Source organism: Scophthalmus maximus, chromosome 7 (assembly GCF_022379125.1).
Source record: "Scophthalmus maximus strain ysfricsl-2021 chromosome 7, ASM2237912v1, whole genome shotgun sequence".
NCBI lineage: Eukaryota > Metazoa > Chordata > Actinopteri > Pleuronectiformes > Scophthalmidae > Scophthalmus > Scophthalmus maximus.
The window spans coordinates 22,867,660-22,883,907 of record NC_061521.1 but is presented as its reverse complement, the minus strand read 5'-3'; the positions used below and the strand labels follow the sequence as shown (position 1 = coordinate 22,883,907).

The following is a 16,248-nucleotide window of genomic DNA, read 5'->3' as shown; positions in this document are numbered from 1 at the left end:
TATTAAAAAATGTAATTCTGTAGTAGAATAGTGAATTTCTTAGTAATTATTTGGGTTATTTGCTGTTTTTCTACAGCAAATTCAAATTTAAATTTGTGTATTTGGGAATATGTTTGAAAGTTACTTTCTTTTAAAGCTGCATTAAGATCTAGGTGAACTGTTCTGTCACAGGCTGAGTTGATCTTTGAAAGGGTTGTGAGTTTCGTAGCTTGTTTTGTCAAAGTGTGAAGACGGATGTGAAGTCACCGCAGAGCTCAACATGATGCACAAGATGCTCGTTGACGTGTGTGTGTGTGTGTGTGTGTGTGTGTGTGTGTGTGTGTGTGTGTGTGTGTGTGTGTGTGTGTGTGTGTGTGTGTGTGTGTGTGTGTGTGTGTGTGTGTGTGTGTGTGTGTGTGTGTGTGTGTGTGTGTGTGTGTGTGTGTGTCACACTATTCCAAATCATACATCTGTTCTGCACTGGTTAATACCAAAAGATAAACACTAAATAATGTGTATTGCTGGCAGAATAACGAAACAACTATTGAAGAAAATAACATTTTTTATTCAAAGGGAAGTTGACATTTCCTTCAAGATATATATTAAAAAAATAGCTTCCACCGTTGAACTCATGACTTGGTGAGCTCCATCACTTTGTGCAGGATGCTCTTCTGTCCATATTGTACCTGCAGCGCGTTCCGCTGCCTGCTGCTCAGTCCGCCAAGTGCTGCCTTATCGCCCTCCGCGACCTCTTCTCCGTAGGACTCCAGAGTGAGACGGACGGCTTCACAAATCAGCCATTTCCACGAATCCTTTAATCCTGGCAGACCCTCGTTAGAGAAAGTCTCCTCGTCTTCCTCCTCGTCGTCCTCCCATCCTTCGTTTTCTCTGTAGTCTGAGAACTCGTCCTTTGACATGCACAGCACCTGACGACACGCAAAGGGAAGGATCATGTTTTTCATCGAATACTCGTGTGTTTCCTGGGGTTTTGTTCAGTTTTATGATCAACCCCTGCTGTGGGCTTACCCCCCCACCGCCTCACCTTGAGTGCAGTGTGTAGCTCCGTGTCCGTGAGGCAGCCGTGTTTACCGAAGACGAATGCAGCTTTCTCTTGCATCATCTGACGCAACATCTCCCACTTCTCCTCCATCAGCTGCCGGTCCACATCAGACTGAATACCTGGGAGTAGAAGTGGACACGTGCAAATGCAGATACTGAATAACACCACAGCTAGAAACTAAACTCAACTGAACATTATGTCTGGTTTTATGAATCCTGTCACATCATCTCTCCTCTACTTCCTCTCTCATCTCTTTTATCTGTGAACTCTTCTCATTTCTTTGGTCAACGCTCTGCGGTCGCAGGTTTCCAATCATCACCTTGCGCGGCGACCTTGTAGAGGTCGGCGATGGGGACGTCGGCGGTGTCGTTGCCGTTGCTTGGATACGGTTCTGTGAAGCCGTACATGTGAAGCAGCTGCCAGTTCGCCATCTGCCCGTAGGTGTTGAAAACCTCCTCGCCTCTACGAACGGGCCGCACACAGACCATCCTCAGACTGTCCTGAGGACGAGGGGCAGCAGAGGAAACGAGAAAAAAGGAATTAGAAAACAAGAAGTGATGAAAAAACATTACAGCGTGTGTGTCAGCTCACCGGTGTGAACTCCAGATTGGCGTTGTGATTGGACACATGGTTTAACATGTCAGCCATGGGAACCATCATCGGCGGGTTGGGGGCCTTCTCGTCTTCCTCCTCTTCATCATCATCATCCTCTTCCTGTGGCTCTTGGAAACTACAGAGAGAAATAGGGCAGAAGGAATGAACGACGAAGATCAGATTTTAGAGCACAGGTCCAGAAACTTTATGCACGTGTGCTCGTCTCGTGATCACCGACCTGTAGGCCATGACGAAGGCCACCAGCTGTGTGTACAGCTCCAGCGTGTGTGTGTCTGGGTTCCAGAGGTCAGGGTGGTGGGCGATGAAGGGCAGCACCACGTCTGTGTATTCCCTGCGGATGTTGGCCAAGTCCGTGTCCACGGCCTCCGGAATGCCCGTCCCCCTCAGCAGTCGGCCTCTCTCCTCTTTAGGCCTGAACGCATGTTGACTGTCAAGTTACTGTAACGTAAAGCTACAAATTCATGGATTTTAGACGCTTGATTAGAAACTGTTTCCTCACCAGAACATGGGGTGATCCAGCGTCTTGAAGTCCGTCCACAGAGAGAGGTAGGGTCTCCAGAGGGACTGCGAGGACGTGCACTCGTGCAGCAGAGCCAGCAGCAGGGGAACCCAGCCAGAGGAGCTCTCCAGACACGACTTCTCTGACAAGGTAGAAAAAGAAACAGCGGGGGAGTTACAGACGGAGGGGGGACTTCAATCTATTTCCTCGTAACTATAACAGTTACCTTTCTCCAGCAGGGCAGAGACCCTGGTTGTCCCCTGGTGCAGGAGGGCTGATCTGGGGATGGAGAATAACACGTCCCCTTCCTCTATGTTGTCCTTCGCCAGCATCCCGTACTCCGCGACCGTTCCCTCTTTACTCACGTACACCTGCAGACAGAGGCAGAGACATGCGTCCTTACATCAGTGGCCAGTCTGATTAGGGAGAATTCAGGATTGTGGGTGTTTAAAAAATTAAAAAACATAAATACCTTATCGCTGAGGACCAGACCGACTGAACTGCACCACTGTAGGAAGTTCTCCAGAGGAGATGAGCCTCCATCGACCTGTCAGGAGCAGACGCACAGATGTGAACACATGTGCATCACTGATGTGATAAAGGGAAAGTGTGACTTCAGTTTGCATTCGATTTTCTCTTTTTACGACAGAGACATTCCGCAGCATCTGATCATCTGATCTACAACCAGACAGGAAGTTGTCCAACTTTATTGTTATTGTTAGAAAAACAACAACGAGCCACCTTGTTTTTGTAGCCCACGTGTTTGCAAAAGTGAAATCACATGTTGACAACTTCAAATGAATTTCTATATATGATGCAATGACTGGTGGTAACACTGTACAGACGTGAAAATACACCAACACAGTGAGACAACTTCATCTTGCTAAACGTAGCTTCCTCCTCAACACATGGAGCTAAGTGACACATGCGCAGCTAGCAGCTGAATACACACACACACACACACACAAACACACACACACACAGCTGGTGTGTGTAGTGTCGCCAAACTCGTTTCGTTTTTAAGATGAACATCTGATAAAAGTTCTAACCTTGAGTCGTTTTGCTTCAGTTGCCATGACGCTGAAACAAGGGACGTAGCTAGCTACCTCGAAGCTAACCGGAGCTAGCTACGGAAAGCGGGCAGGGACACGCGAGCTCTGACGCGTGAAAAATCAAAACACGAACGTGACACTGGGACAGGACTTGATGTGCAGTCGTGGACAGAACGAATAACTAACAACCATAAATTCGTATGACAGATTATAACAGCCTGTTGCCCTAAAATGAGTTACTATTGACAAATATCGTGACTTCAGGTTTTGTTTAGGTGAAACGTTGATGTGCTGTTTTCCCTCTGATGGCCACTGACAGATGAAGAGCGCAGCTCTCAGGTCAGATCAGCTGTTTGTCTAGAAGTTATGAAGGAAACCACGGAGACACATCGGCTCGTTGGTCTAGGGGTATGATTCTCGCTTTGGGTGCGAGAGGTCCCGGGTTCAAATCCCGGACGAGCCCTCCTTTTCACTCTCAAGGTCAAAGGTTACAGGGGTCGTACAGCACCTCAAGGAGAACATAGGACTCAAAGAGACAGAGCAAACAAAGTTAATACCTACTTCAGTGAAGAACTAATATGTAAAACATAACAATCGAATAGTAATATATATATGATAGTAAAATACATATTCATATGTATATATATTCAAATACATCAAGGCCTTATTTCGAAGTAATGAAAATTAACAATTTTACTCATCAACACAAGCGAGAGTACATATCAAAATATCAGATCCATTTATCAGCTTTATAAATAACCACCCGGCCGCCAACACAATCCATGAGAAAGTTTATCTGTGATCAAAGCTGAGACGAGGACGAAATAAACCTCGTCATCAATAAACTGCTTTCTTTCTTTCTTTTTTTTACTGTTTGTTGCTGCAGCCTCTTTCAGGTCTTGTTTGTTTCTCTTCTTCAGGAGGTGAAATGTTGCTCTGTTGTGTTTTTGTCCCATGACTGACTTCAACTTCCCCCCTGATGAAGTCCTTTGTTGTGTTGGTCGTGTGTTTTCATCATCTAGTTATATTATGAAGTTCCTCCCGATCGGTTGCTAACTTATATATGTGCATATTTATTTACTACTTATTTTCTTTTTACTTTGAATCCAAACCACTGCATATTTTAGACTCATTTCACAAGGCAATACTTGCAGTCTGTATAAATCTGTTTAGCTTTAAAAAACAAAAAAATGTCCTCTCTTTTATTGAATATTTTTGCTATTTTTGTGAAACTTCTTCGTCTTTCCTGATGCCTTAAATCATGCTGCTGATGTTACCAATACATTTCCCCCCGTGTGGGATTAATAAAGTTCTATCTTCTATCTTATTTTATCCAACGTTTTCACTGGTCTTCATGTCGTTTTATCAGTTTTATCACTACCACTAGATGGCGCTGTTGGACTGAGTGAAATGAGCAGCCTCAAGATGCCACATCACCAACTTGAAGCCTGCAATTTCAGGTCTTTGCATCAAAGTTACAGATGTGGAGACATGAGTTCATTGGCTCGTTGGTCTAGGGGTATGATTCTCGCTTAGGGTGCGAGAGGTCCCGGGTTCAAATCCCGGACGAGCCCTCCTTTTCACCCACAAGGTCAAATGTAACAGGGGTCAACTATACAGAACCTCTGGGAGTCAAAGGAGACAAAGGGAACAAAGTTAAAACCCACTTCAATGAAGAGGCATTTTACAACTCACATTAGAATCAGATAGTGAACATATATTTTTAAAAAAACTATACATAACCATATAGAAGTAACAGATATTAACAAGTTTACTCATCAACACAAGGGAGAGTAAATACCAAAAATATCATTTCCATTTATCAGCTTTATAAATAACCACTCGACCGCTAACACAGTCCATGAGAACTTGTGTCAGTGCTGAAACCTGAGAAAAGGACAAAATTAACCTGGTCATCGATAAACATCACAACAACGTACTTGCATTACTGTCCTGCCGTACTGTATCTCATCATATTCACTATTCATTATCATCCTCTGTACTTTATACAGCTATCTTTATCCACCATAACTATGCAAATGTGTCATCCCATGAAATATGTGCATTTATATTTTCTACTTATTTTTCTTTTTTACTTCAAATCCAAAGCACTGCACATTTTAGTCTTCTTTCACAAGGCAATACTTGCAGTCGGTATAAATGTATATAGCTTTTATTATATTTTTTATTGTGTATTTTTGCGATTTTTTGTGATACTATTACCTCTTTCCTGATGCTTTTATCTTATCTTATCTTCTCTTAACACTGGTCTTCATGTCGTTTTATCAGTTTTATTATGACCACTAGATGGTGCTGTTGGACTGGGTGAAATGAGGCGCCTCAAGATGCCAAATCACCAGTGTGAAGCCTTCAAGTTCAGGTCTTTCCACGAAACCTACAGATGTGGACATATGCACATTGGCTCGTTGGTCTAGGGGTATGATTCTCGCTTAGGGTGCGAGAGGTCCCGGGTTCAAATCCCGGACGAGCCCTCGTTTTCCCCCTCAAGGTCAAAGGTAAAGGGTCAAACTACACAGAACCTCTGGGAGTCAAAGGAAACAAGGAGACATAGAGGAAACAAAGTTAAAACCCACTTCAATGAAGAGGCTTTTACAACTCATAGCAGAACATTAGAATCAGATAGTGAACATATATTTTTTAAAAAACCTATACACTGCCATATAGAAGTAACGGATATTAACAATTTTACTCATCAACACAAGGGAGAGTAAACACCAAAAATATCATATCCATTTATCAGTTTTATAAATAACCACTCGACCGCTAACACAGTCCATGAGAACTTGTGTCTGTGCTGAAACCTGAGAAAAGGACAAAATGAACCTGGTCATCGATAAACATCACAACAACGTACTTGCATTACTGTCCTGCCGTACTGTATCTCATCATATTCACTATTCATTATCATCCTCTGTACTTTATACAGATATCTTTATCCATTATAACTATGCAAATGTGTCATCCCGTGCAATACATATATATGTGCATTTTTATTTTCTACTTATTTTTCTTTTTTACTTCATTTCCGAACCACTGCACATTTTAGTCTTCTTTCACAAGTCAATACTTGCAGTCGGTGTAAATGTATATAGCTTTTATTATATTTTTTATTGTGTATTTTTGCGATTTTTTGTGATACTACTACCTCTTTCCTGATGCTTTTATCTTATCTTATCTTCTCTTAACACTGGTCTTCATGTCGTTTTATCAGTTTTATTACGACCACTAGATGGTGCTGTTGGACTGGGTGAAATGAGGCGCGTCAAGATGCCAAATCACCAGTATGAAGCCTTCAAGTTCAGGTCTTTGCAGTGAAATTACAGATGTGGACACATGTGTTCATTGGCTCGTTGGTCTAGGGGTATGATTCTCGCTTAGGGTGCGAGAGGTCCCGGGTTCAAATCCCGGACGAGCCCTCCTTTTCACCCTTAAGGTCAAATGTAACAGGGGTCAAACTATACAGAACCTCTGGGAGTCAAAGGAGACAAAGGGAACAAAGTTAAAACCCACTTCAATGAAGAGGCATTTTACAACTCACATTAGAATCAGATAGTGAACATATATATATAAAAAAAACTATACATAACCATATAGAAGTAACAGATATTAACAAGTTTACTCATCAACACAAGGGAGAGTAAATACCAAAAATATCATTTCCATTTATCAGCTTTATAAATAACCACTCGACCGCTAACACAGTCCATGAGAACTTGTGTCTGTGCTGAAACCTGAGAAAAGGACAAAATGAACCTGGTCATCGATAAACATCACAACAACGTACTTGCACTACTGTCCTGCCGTACTGTATCTAATCATATTCACTATTCATTATCATCCTCTGTACTTTATACAGCTATCTATATCCACCACAGCGATGCAACTTTTGTCATCCCGTGCAATGCATACATATGTGCATTTTTATTTTCTACTTATTTTTCTTTCTTACTTCAAATCCGAAGCACTGCACATTTTAGTCGTCTTTCACAAGTCAATACTTGCAGTCTGTATCAATGTATATAGCTTTTATTATATTTTTGCAATTTTTTGTGATACTTCTACCTCTTTCCTGATGCCTTTATCTTAGCCAATCTTATCTTATCACTGGTCTTCATGTCGTTTAATCAGTTTTATTACGACCACTAGATGGTGCTGTTGGACTGGGTGAAATGAGGAGCCTCAAGATGCCACATCACCAACTTGAAGGCTGCATCAAACTTACAGATGTGGAAACATGTGTACATTGGCTCGTTGGTCTAGGGGTATGATTCTCGCTTAGGGTGCGAGAGGTCCCGGGTTCAAATCCCGGACGAGCCCTCCTTTTCACCCACAAGGTCAAATGTAACAGGGGTCAACTATACAGAACCTCTGGGAGTCAAAGGAGACAGAGGAAACAAAGTTGAAACCGACTTCAATGAAGAGGCTTTTACATCTAATAGCAAATCATTAGAATCAGATAGTGAACATATATTTTAAAAACTAATTCAAATACATTAAGGCAATTGAACTAACGGAAAATAACAATTGTACTTGTAAACACAAGGGAGAGTCAATATCAAAATATTAGATCCATTTATCGGGAGACGAGGCCTTTTGACCACTGGGGGTCTTACATACAGCTGGCAAACCGTTGTAAACTTAATATCAAAAGGCCAGAGATAAATATGAGGCTTCAGCATATGTATTTCAAGATTGAAAAACCAGACATGTATACAAACAAAAAAAGCAAACAAACAGGAAAAGACTATCACACCTAAAAGGAACTGGCACTATACAGATCTTTACATTGAGTTAAGTGTCTTATCAGTTAATATTATTATTATTTTATCTATTCCTGGCATGACAGGAAAAAAAGTAGTCCTGAGTAATCCTGCCTTTATAACTTCATCACAGTGAGTTGTGTTGAGCGTACTTTTTATTAAATAGTTCAGATATAGGGCCCCAAGATGCCACATAAACAGTTTAGAGGGTTTTATCACAGACACACAGTTTACATTACATTATGTTCATTTTGCTGACGCATTTGTCCAATGCGACTTACAATTCATTGATATTTGACTCAGGGACACAGGGACAAATAATGTAACCAGTCCCAGGTTTGAATTCAGGACAAGTCCTAACGTTTATCCCAGAGAGTCAAAGAAATCTGAACAACTAAAGTAAATTTCTCTAAGGCAAATGAAACAATGTAAGGCTGCAGTCTGAGTTTAAAGCATATGTTCAAGCTGATTCCATAAATGAAAATGGACAGAAGAGGATGAGGATAATGATTTCAACCAAAAACTAAACAAAACAGTGATTTGAGAGTAGAAAGTGAGTTGTTAGGAGAAAGTTTCAGGCTTGTGTAAATAGATGAGAAACCCAACTGAAAGGAAGTTACACCTTAGCTTTTTCATATTTCGTATTTTAATATCTAGCAATGTTATGAAAAATAACTATTGTTTTAAATGCAAAGGAATAAAAAACCAAACAATATTTTCTCCCCACATTTATTTCGTAACATTTCTCCTGACCAGAAAGTTACAAGCAGCTTTTATTTTGAAAACGGAAGGAGACAGGAAGTGGCTCGACTGTGATTTCTGGCTTCCGTGTCGCGCTACGCTGCTAGCTCATTAGCTAGCTATCTTACTTGAACACACAAATCTAACAGTTGCAGCAGAGGAGGGGACCAGGTGAGTGTGTTCACACACATTCGGTATTGTTTTCGAATTAAATATTAGTCTTGTTTTGTAGTTTCGTCAGTAGTTTTAGAGTCATTTCCGGCGACATTAAGCCTCGGTGACATTAGCATCATGTAGTTAAGATGAGGCTTGTAGCGCAATGTAATCAAATATATACTGTTGTATTCCCTTCGAACGATTAATACGGTATTTGGTATTTGTATTCGTTATGTTATAGACTCTTACGTGGTGTGTATGTTTTATATAAAGCCATTCTTGTCCCGCACATGACAGGAGGAGATTAGCCAGATGGAAGAGCAGCTTTAGCTTGCTACTCGTTGTTGCTAGGCAACAGAACTCACTAACTGAGGTAAAGCCTGTAATGACATTAGCGAAGCGAAATCACGCATTGGCTCTTTTTAACACACACAACAACCTTTGTTTTCTTTTGACTTGTCTTTAAAATCACTATTTTGAATTAATTCCTACACCTCTCACACTGTCTGTCTGTCTGACTGTCTGACTGTCTGTCTGTCTGACTGTATGTCTGTCTATCTGTCTGTCTGTATGACTGTGTGTCTGTCTGTCTGTCTGTCTGACTGTGTGTCTGTCTGTCTGACTGTGTGTCTGACTGTCTGTCCGTCTGACTGTGTCTGTCTGTCTGACTGTGTGTCTGACTGTCTGTCCGTCTGACTGTGTCTGACTGTGTGTCTGACTGACTGTCTGTCACACTTTCTGTCTGACTGTCTGTCTGACTGTGTGTCTGACTGTCTGTCCGTCTGACTGTGTCTGACTGTGTGTCTGACTGACTGTCTGTCACACTTTCTGTCTGACTGTCTGTCTGACTGTCTGTCTGACTGTGTGTCTGACTGACTGTCTGTCACACTTTCTGACTGTCTGTCTGTCTGTCCGTCTCTCTGTCTCTCTGTCTGACTGTCTGTCACACTGTCTGTCTGACTGTCTGTCTGTCTGTTTGTCTGACTGTTGTCTGTCACACTGTCTGTCTGTCTGTCTGACTGACTGTCTGTCTATCTATCTGTCTGTCTGTCTGTCTGTCCATCTGTCTGTCCGTCTGTCTGTCTCTCTGTCTGTTTATCTGTCTATCTGTCTGACTGTCTGTCACACTATCTGTCTGACTATCTGTCTGTCTGTCTGACTGTTGTCTGTCTTGTTGACTTTAGGGACAGACAGTCAGCACCATGTTGGTCCCCATATTTACTCTCAAGTTGAACCACAAGATCAACCCTCGCATGGTGACGATTGGGAAATTCGATGGCGTCCACCCGTGCCTCACCGCGGCCACACAGGCTGGAAAGGTGAGGAAAACAAACACCGTCTCTAAGTTCTCTAACTTCCAACGCAACTATGGGTCACACCTGGCTACTATTTTCCTCAAAGTAAATAAAATGTGTTTTACAAAATGCTTTTAATATAGATTGAGGTATTCAGTATAACACTTACATATACATATAACTTGTTGTTGTTTTTTTGCATATAAACTGAAAAAAGAAAATTGCTACCTTCAATTGGGATCACTCAAATGAGATAAGTTTGTTCAACTTAAAGTTATCAATTCTCTTCACCTATTTACTTCTTAACTGGTAAAAAAAAAGACGAACAAACTTAATTCATTTGTGTGTTATACCAACTGAAGTAATTTATTTTTGTTGGTATGCAATTTTAATATTTGACCCTGAACTCAATTTCTCTTTCTCTTAAAAAAACAAAAAGGTTTTCATCCACAACCCTCACGCTCGTGGTCAGAGGCCCGCGGCCCACCGGCTGAGCCAGAGCACCCAGGACTCTGACATATCGCTGCTCAACATCAACCAGGCCGTGACCTGTCTGACGGCAGGGAAGCTGGGACCCAACACCACCGGGGACACGCTGTTGGTCGGATCCCAGACCAACCTGCTGGCTTACGATGTCCACGACAACGCGGATGTGTTCTACAGGGAGGTGAGCGGAGTTGGCAGAAGAGAAAATGATTAAATCATCAATGAGCCTGGCTTAGCTTTAAACTGTTTGCCTCTATTTTCTGCCCTGTGTGTGTGTGTAGGTGTCGGATGGGGCCAATACCATCGTGTTGGGGAAACTCGGGGACATCCGATCTCCTCTTGCCATTATTGGAGGGAATTGTGCCTTGCAAGGCTTTGACTATGCAGGTGCTGACCACTTTTGGACGGTAAGAGCTGAGACTATACTGTGAAGTCTGACTGCACTTCAGTTTGTCTTACATACATGTTTTCATAGAGTAGCACCAGGATTAACCAGACTCATTCCAACTAAGTTGAATCAAAAATCATCCAGATATATCATCTATCTTAAAGGTATTACATTCATTTTGAATCTTCTGATCAGAAATAATTCAGTTACATCTGTATCTTTAATCATTAACAGGTCTCATCTAACTACTTTCATTGTCATCGGCACATTTTCCTGCCTTATGTTTTTTTATATATCAAACCATTTGCTATCAGCATGTACAGGTCAGATTTATATGTATTTTATTTTATTTTGCAAATTCCATCTTACACGACTACATGAAAGAAGTAAATGCTGTGATTCAGGCACTGTCATAAATTATCATCCCCTTTGATCCACTTTTCTGTGAGTTGTAATCGCGATGTGACGCACGTTGTTCTCAGGTAACTGGAGATAACGTCCGATCTCTCGTGCTCTTCGACTTCACCGGGGACGGGAAGAATGAGGTAAGTCTCAACTTTTGAGACACATGCTGTGTGGCCACACTGTGTCACAACAATGGGTTTTGTTGCTTTGTTTTGAGTTACATGAAAGATTCAATCATATTAATATGATGATTTTTTTTATGTTTCCATAGCTCCTGGTTGGATCTGAGGACTTTGATATCAGAGTGTTCAAAGAGGATGAGCTTGTGTCTGAGATGACAGAAAATGAGGTAAGTGGATGCAAAATGTTGCACTCATTCCAAACTTGTTGATTGAAACTGAACTGATTGACTGAAAAGAAAATTAATTTTCTCTCACCATATTTTGCCTTTAGGGGCAGTAACATGGAAATATTTTATGATCATTGCACCTGTAGAACTGATATGTTGTAGATTTTGTCTTATCTGTTTTGTGCTGTTCCCTCTGTCCCTCTCCACACAGACTGTAACATCATTGTGCCACATGCACGGCAGCAGGTTCGGCTATGCCCTCGCTAACGGCACTGTTGGAGTCTATGACCGCAACGCCCGCTACTGGAGGATCAAGGTACTACGACGCTAATGTCTATTTTGTAAAAGAAGTGCTCAGATTTGATATGAGGTGGGTTACAGAGCCCATAACTCACCACATTACCCATAACTTGAATGTTAATAATATCCTGTTTAATCACATCGTTATTATTCCAACTCAGTCTAAGAATCATGCAATGAGCATCCATGCCTTCGATCTGAATGCGGACGGTGTTGTAGAGCTTATCACCGGATGGTCAAATGGAAAGGTCAGCAGCACACGACTTAGCAGACCCAGTTTTTTTTTTTTGTCTTACTAGCTGTAGCTTAATTTGTAATCGCATCCCTGCTCTGTTTTGACAGATTGATGCTCGCAGCGACCGCACAGGAGAGGTCATCTTCAAAGACAACCTCTCCTCCTCTGTGGCAGGAGTGGTGGAGGGAGACTACCGCCTGGACGGACAGACGCAACTCATCTGCACCTCCATAGAGGGAGAAGGTGTGTGAGAGGACATGTTGGAACCTTGGAAATGATTTGAACTTAATTTGTCAAAAAATTTGGTTTTCTCTAGTGCCACTAGCAGATAAAAATTCCCAGTTTCCAGATATTTCAGTTCACGTCAGCCTCACCTGAACTTTCAGCTTGATTCACACGTGCTAAACGTGATTTTGTTTTTAGAGACCGGCCCTTTTAGAGTTTAGAATGGGATGTTATGTTGTCACTGTGTGCCCCTGTAGTCCGCGGTTACCTGCCAGCCGGTAAGGACCTGAAAGGGAATCTCATGGACTCCAGCGCTGAGCAGGACCTCATCAGAGAGCTCAGCCACCGGCGACAGAATCTGCTGCTGGAGCTACGCAACTATGAGGAGAATGCCAAGGTACACTTATTAATGTATGTGTTCGTAACATGCTCTCTGATTTTATTCCTGATTTTTTTTTTTGTCACATTTATAACTGACATTAGGATGTATATTATTGTTGAGGCTGTACCAACTGTCATATTATTTCAGGGTGTGTCAGAAACAAACAGTGGGGTGGGTGTGATCCCGGCCAACACTCAGCTCCAGACAGCTCTGTCAGTGAGACCTGCTACAGAGGCCCAGAAGGCTCACGTGGAGCTCAGCATCTCAACTCCAAATGGTAGAGCTTTTTTTTTTGGAGCTTAGAATTTCAAAGCACACGAGGGAACGAGTGAATACTAACAACACCTTCAATCTCCCGCTTACTGTCCCTTGTACAGAAACAATCATCCGCGCAGTGCTCATCTTCGCGGAGGGAATATTTGAGGGCGAGAGCCACGTTGTCCACCCCAGTGTCCAGAACCTGTCGGGCTGCGCCCGGGTCCCCATCGTCCCGCCAAAAGACATACCGGTGGATCTGCACATCAAAGCCTTTGTTGGAGGGAAAACTAGGTAGGATGTGTGTTTAGTGCTAACACACCTCCAGAACTACATATATTCAAATAATCGTTTTTTTCTCCCCCCGTTTTATTAATTTCGTCTCATTCTTTTCGTTCCCTCCAGCACACAGTTCCACGTGTTTGAAATCACCCGTCAGCTGCCTCGCTTCTCTATGTACGACGTCAACTTTGACTCCTCGGCCGATCCGCCCACGGGAAGCGTCACCTTCAGCATCAGCGAGCGACCACAGCGGGTAGGCGGCCACAGTGTCTTACTTTCAGACAGGGAGCAAGTAGAAAGAGAGCTTCTGATCAGTGTCGTGCTGCAGTGAAAAGAATAACTTGGCAAGATTTTTCATTTTTTAATTTGAATCTAAACTGATCTCTCTGGATTTACAGTATGTATGTAACTGTTAAACACGCATTTCTGTGTGTGCATGTGTGAATGTAGGTGGTGATGTGGCTGAATCAGAACTTCCTGCTTCCAGAGGGTGTAGAGAGTCCGGACGTGACCTTTAATTCTCTCAGAGGAGGGGGATTACTGTCTGTCAGCATGGCCAGCAATGGACAGGTACACACACACACACACACACACACACACCAAAATGTTGCACCATAAACTGATGTTCAAACAGTTGTTTTAATTTTCACATTTTATTCCAATCTGAACACAAAGAAATCTTTAAAATTAAGTAAAAGAAAAAAAATTAATTCACATCATTAATTTCTTATTTGCCCAATCAGATCACCCTGAGAACGGATGACATTGACCTGGCAGGAGATCTTGTCCAATCGCTGGCCTCCTTCCTGGCTTTAGAGGACCTGTCGGCGGAGGCAGACTTCCCCGTATACTTTGAAGAGCTGCGCACGACGCTCACTGAGGTCTGACACGTCCTGCATCATCAGCCTCTGTGGAATCAGAAGCGTCTCCACGACAACATGCTTGAGCTCTGATCATGAACGCGTTGCTTATGCTTTTGCCTCTGTGTTGTATTAATATCTTAAATATCTTGCATGCCAGGTGGACGAGTTCCACTCCGTCCATCAGAAGTTAACTGCAGCGATGGCCGACCACTCCAACTACATCAGGAACATGCTGGTGCAGGCGGAAGACGCTCGCCTCATGTGTGACATGTGAGTTAACCACAGCGCTCATACAAGCGCGACTGAATTCAGCGACACTGTGTCCGGTTGCTGTTTTGTGAACCCGGGCCGGGTAGAAGGCAGAGGGCAGGTTCTCTCACTGCTGTGCTTTTATATGTTTTCTTTTCTTTGTCACGTCTGCATCCTGCAGGACGACGACGAAGAAGCGCTACAGAGAGCTGTACGACCTGAACCGGGATCTCGTCAACGAGTACAAGATCCGCTCCAACAACCACAATGCGCTGCTGGCCTGCCTCAAGTCTGTCAACCTGGCCATACAGCGGGCTGGTCGACTCCGAGGTGGGCCTGTGTGTGTGTGTGTGTGTGTGTTTTTGTCTGATTAGTTTGTTTCAATCACCTCATTAACCTTGTTTGCAACATGTTCGAGTCAGTTTCACATCAGATGTGAGTGAAGCTGGAAACGCACCCATACCTGCCTGACATGGAAAAACCTTTCAACTGTTTCTCTCTATCTCTGTCCGTCCCTCCTCCTCAGTGGGAAAGCCCAAGAACCAGGTGATCTCCGCCTGCCGAGACGCCATCAAAAGCAACAACGTCAACTCGCTCTTCAGGATCATGAGAGCTGGCACCGCGTCGTCCTGAGGGGCGGGGTGACGTCGGACGGAGAGAGGGGCGCTCACAAAAAAAGCACAAACCGACGAGCGCCGCAACGGTCACATCTGTTTCCAGCACGGCACCAGGAAGGGGATTAGCCTCGGGACGAAGAAATATGTGTGGATGAGGGCTCTGGAATGGAGACACTGTCGTAGCCTTAATCCCCCTTTTTTCTTTTTCCATGACTTAGTTTTAACAGTCTGGCAGCAACGTCAGCACCAGCTCCTTGACTACTTGAAATTCTGCTCGCTCAGAAAAAAAAAAGGAAAAAAAAGGAAAAGCTGACTACAGACTTGGTGCACTGGTGAAACCTTCATCCACCTCTGTTGCCGTTAGGAGGAGATGGTGTTGTGGAGTTCGGGATTAGGATGTAGGAGTAGAGAGTTTAGAGAGTTCAGCTGGACCAAAACAGGAAGTGGAGACTTTGACCAAACCAAAAACCAATGGAACAGGATAGAGAAATTAATTAATTGATCTAAAAGTATCAGCATGTTGCTGCTATGGAAAACAAAGATGTGTTGCAATCAGTTATTCACAATCCGTAGTGAAGAGTAATGAACGTTACATTGATGTCAACCACTTGTCTGATACATTTCTAAAACGTTACAAAAGTCATCCAAACTGTTTCCACAGAGAAAAATGACCTCGTGCTGAATCAGCGCTGAGAATGTTTAATTCGGCTGACGGTGATGTTTAGAGAGAGAAAGAGAGGGAGAGACAACAGCTGGAGCGAGACAGCGAGCGAGAGATGGATCGCTCACACACTCACGTCTCTGCTCCCCAGCCTGTGTGTGTGTGTGTGTGTGTGTGTGTGTGTGTGTGTGTGTGTGTGTGTGTGTGTGTGTGTGTGTGTGTGTGTGTGTGTGTGTGTGTGTGTGTGTGTGTGTGTGTGTGTGTGTGTGTGTGTGTGTGTGTGTGTGTGTGTGTGTGTGTGTGTGTGTGTGTGTGTGTGTGTGGTGTTTTGTAGCCAAAGAAAACTATTTTGAATTACTGAATGTCGCTGTGT

At 43.0% G+C, this 16,248-nt stretch overlaps 2 protein-coding genes and 5 non-coding genes across 8 annotated transcripts; 6 read left to right on the top strand and 1 right to left on the bottom strand.

Annotated features, from left to right (window-relative positions):
- Nucleotides 1-523: 523 nt before the first annotated feature.
- setd6 (SET domain containing 6, protein lysine methyltransferase) lies at nucleotides 524-3,352 on the bottom strand. The gene is made up of 9 exons (XM_035641589.2): nucleotides 3,203-3,352; nucleotides 2,626-2,700; nucleotides 2,380-2,524; nucleotides 2,154-2,295; nucleotides 1,872-2,066; nucleotides 1,631-1,769; nucleotides 1,359-1,539; nucleotides 1,022-1,158; nucleotides 524-905 (listed from the first exon to the last, which is right to left on the bottom strand). Exons 1-9 carry the CDS (start codon nucleotides 3,227-3,229, stop codon nucleotides 609-611), a joined length of 1,338 nt encoding a protein of 445 aa, XP_035497482.1. The 5' UTR covers nucleotides 3,230-3,352; the 3' UTR covers nucleotides 524-608.
- Nucleotides 3,353-3,596: 244 nt separating this feature from the next.
- trnap-ugg lies at nucleotides 3,597-3,668 on the top strand. Its single transcript has one exon. It is a non-coding gene; the product is annotated as a tRNA-Pro (tRNA).
- Nucleotides 3,669-4,707: 1,039 nt separating this feature from the next.
- trnap-agg lies at nucleotides 4,708-4,779 on the top strand. The gene has a single exon. It is a non-coding gene; the product is annotated as a tRNA-Pro (tRNA).
- Nucleotides 4,780-5,625: 846 nt separating this feature from the next.
- trnap-agg lies at nucleotides 5,626-5,697 on the top strand. Its single transcript has one exon. It is a non-coding gene; the product is annotated as a tRNA-Pro (tRNA).
- Nucleotides 5,698-6,570: 873 nt separating this feature from the next.
- Nucleotides 6,571-6,642, top strand: trnap-agg. Its single transcript has one exon. It is a non-coding gene; the product is annotated as a tRNA-Pro (tRNA).
- An 829-nt stretch (nucleotides 6,643-7,471) lies between these two features.
- On the top strand, nucleotides 7,472-7,543 carry trnap-agg. Its single transcript has one exon. It is a non-coding gene; the product is annotated as a tRNA-Pro (tRNA).
- Nucleotides 7,544-8,765: 1,222 nt separating this feature from the next.
- Nucleotides 8,766-15,487, top strand: bbs2 (Bardet-Biedl syndrome 2). 2 transcript variants are annotated; one of them, XM_035643343.2, is made up of 19 exons: nucleotides 8,776-8,898; nucleotides 9,181-9,256; nucleotides 10,068-10,202; nucleotides 10,618-10,845; nucleotides 10,946-11,071; nucleotides 11,535-11,597; nucleotides 11,729-11,806; nucleotides 12,018-12,122; nucleotides 12,268-12,354; nucleotides 12,449-12,584; nucleotides 12,824-12,963; nucleotides 13,096-13,225; nucleotides 13,326-13,497; nucleotides 13,609-13,738; nucleotides 13,936-14,055; nucleotides 14,229-14,366; nucleotides 14,506-14,618; nucleotides 14,779-14,927; nucleotides 15,124-15,487. In XM_035643343.2, the coding sequence occupies exons 3-19, from the start codon at nucleotides 10,086-10,088 to the stop codon at nucleotides 15,228-15,230; spliced, it is 2,139 nt and encodes a 712-aa protein (XP_035499236.2). In that variant the 5' UTR covers nucleotides 8,776-8,898; nucleotides 9,181-9,256; nucleotides 10,068-10,085; the 3' UTR covers nucleotides 15,231-15,487. The 2 variants fall into 2 exon arrangements, with proteins under 2 accessions (XP_035499237.2, XP_035499236.2); XM_035643344.2 differs by lacking the exon at nucleotides 9,181-9,256 and having other exon boundaries at nucleotides 8,766-8,898.
- Nucleotides 15,488-16,248: the final 761 nt, after the last annotated feature.

What these genes read in the sequence shown, in the direction of transcription:
- bbs2 (XM_035643344.2), top strand. Translation starts at nt 10,086, where the DNA reads ATGTTGGTCCCCATATTTACTCTCAAGTTGAACCACAAGATCAACCCT. An exon ending in CCCGCTACTGGAGGATCAAG is followed by an intron (nt 12,123 to 12,267) that starts GTACTACGACGC and finishes ATTCCAACTCAG; the next exon opens with TCTAAGAATCATGCAATGAG. An exon ending in GCATGGCCAGCAATGGACAG is followed by an intron (nt 14,056 to 14,228) that starts GTACACACACAC and finishes TTGCCCAATCAG; the next exon opens with ATCACCCTGAGAACGGATGA.
- setd6 (XM_035641589.2), bottom strand. Translation starts at nt 3,229, where the DNA reads ATGGCAACTGAAGCAAAACGACTCAAG. An exon ending in GTCTGGTCCTCAGCGATAAG is followed by an intron (nt 2,525 to 2,625) that starts GTATTTATGTTT and finishes CTCTGTCTGCAG; the next exon opens with GTGTACGTGAGTAAAGAGGG. An exon ending in GCCTTCGTCATGGCCTACAG is followed by an intron (nt 1,770 to 1,871) that starts GTCGGTGATCAC and finishes TTCTCTCTGTAG; the next exon opens with TTTCCAAGAGCCACAGGAAG.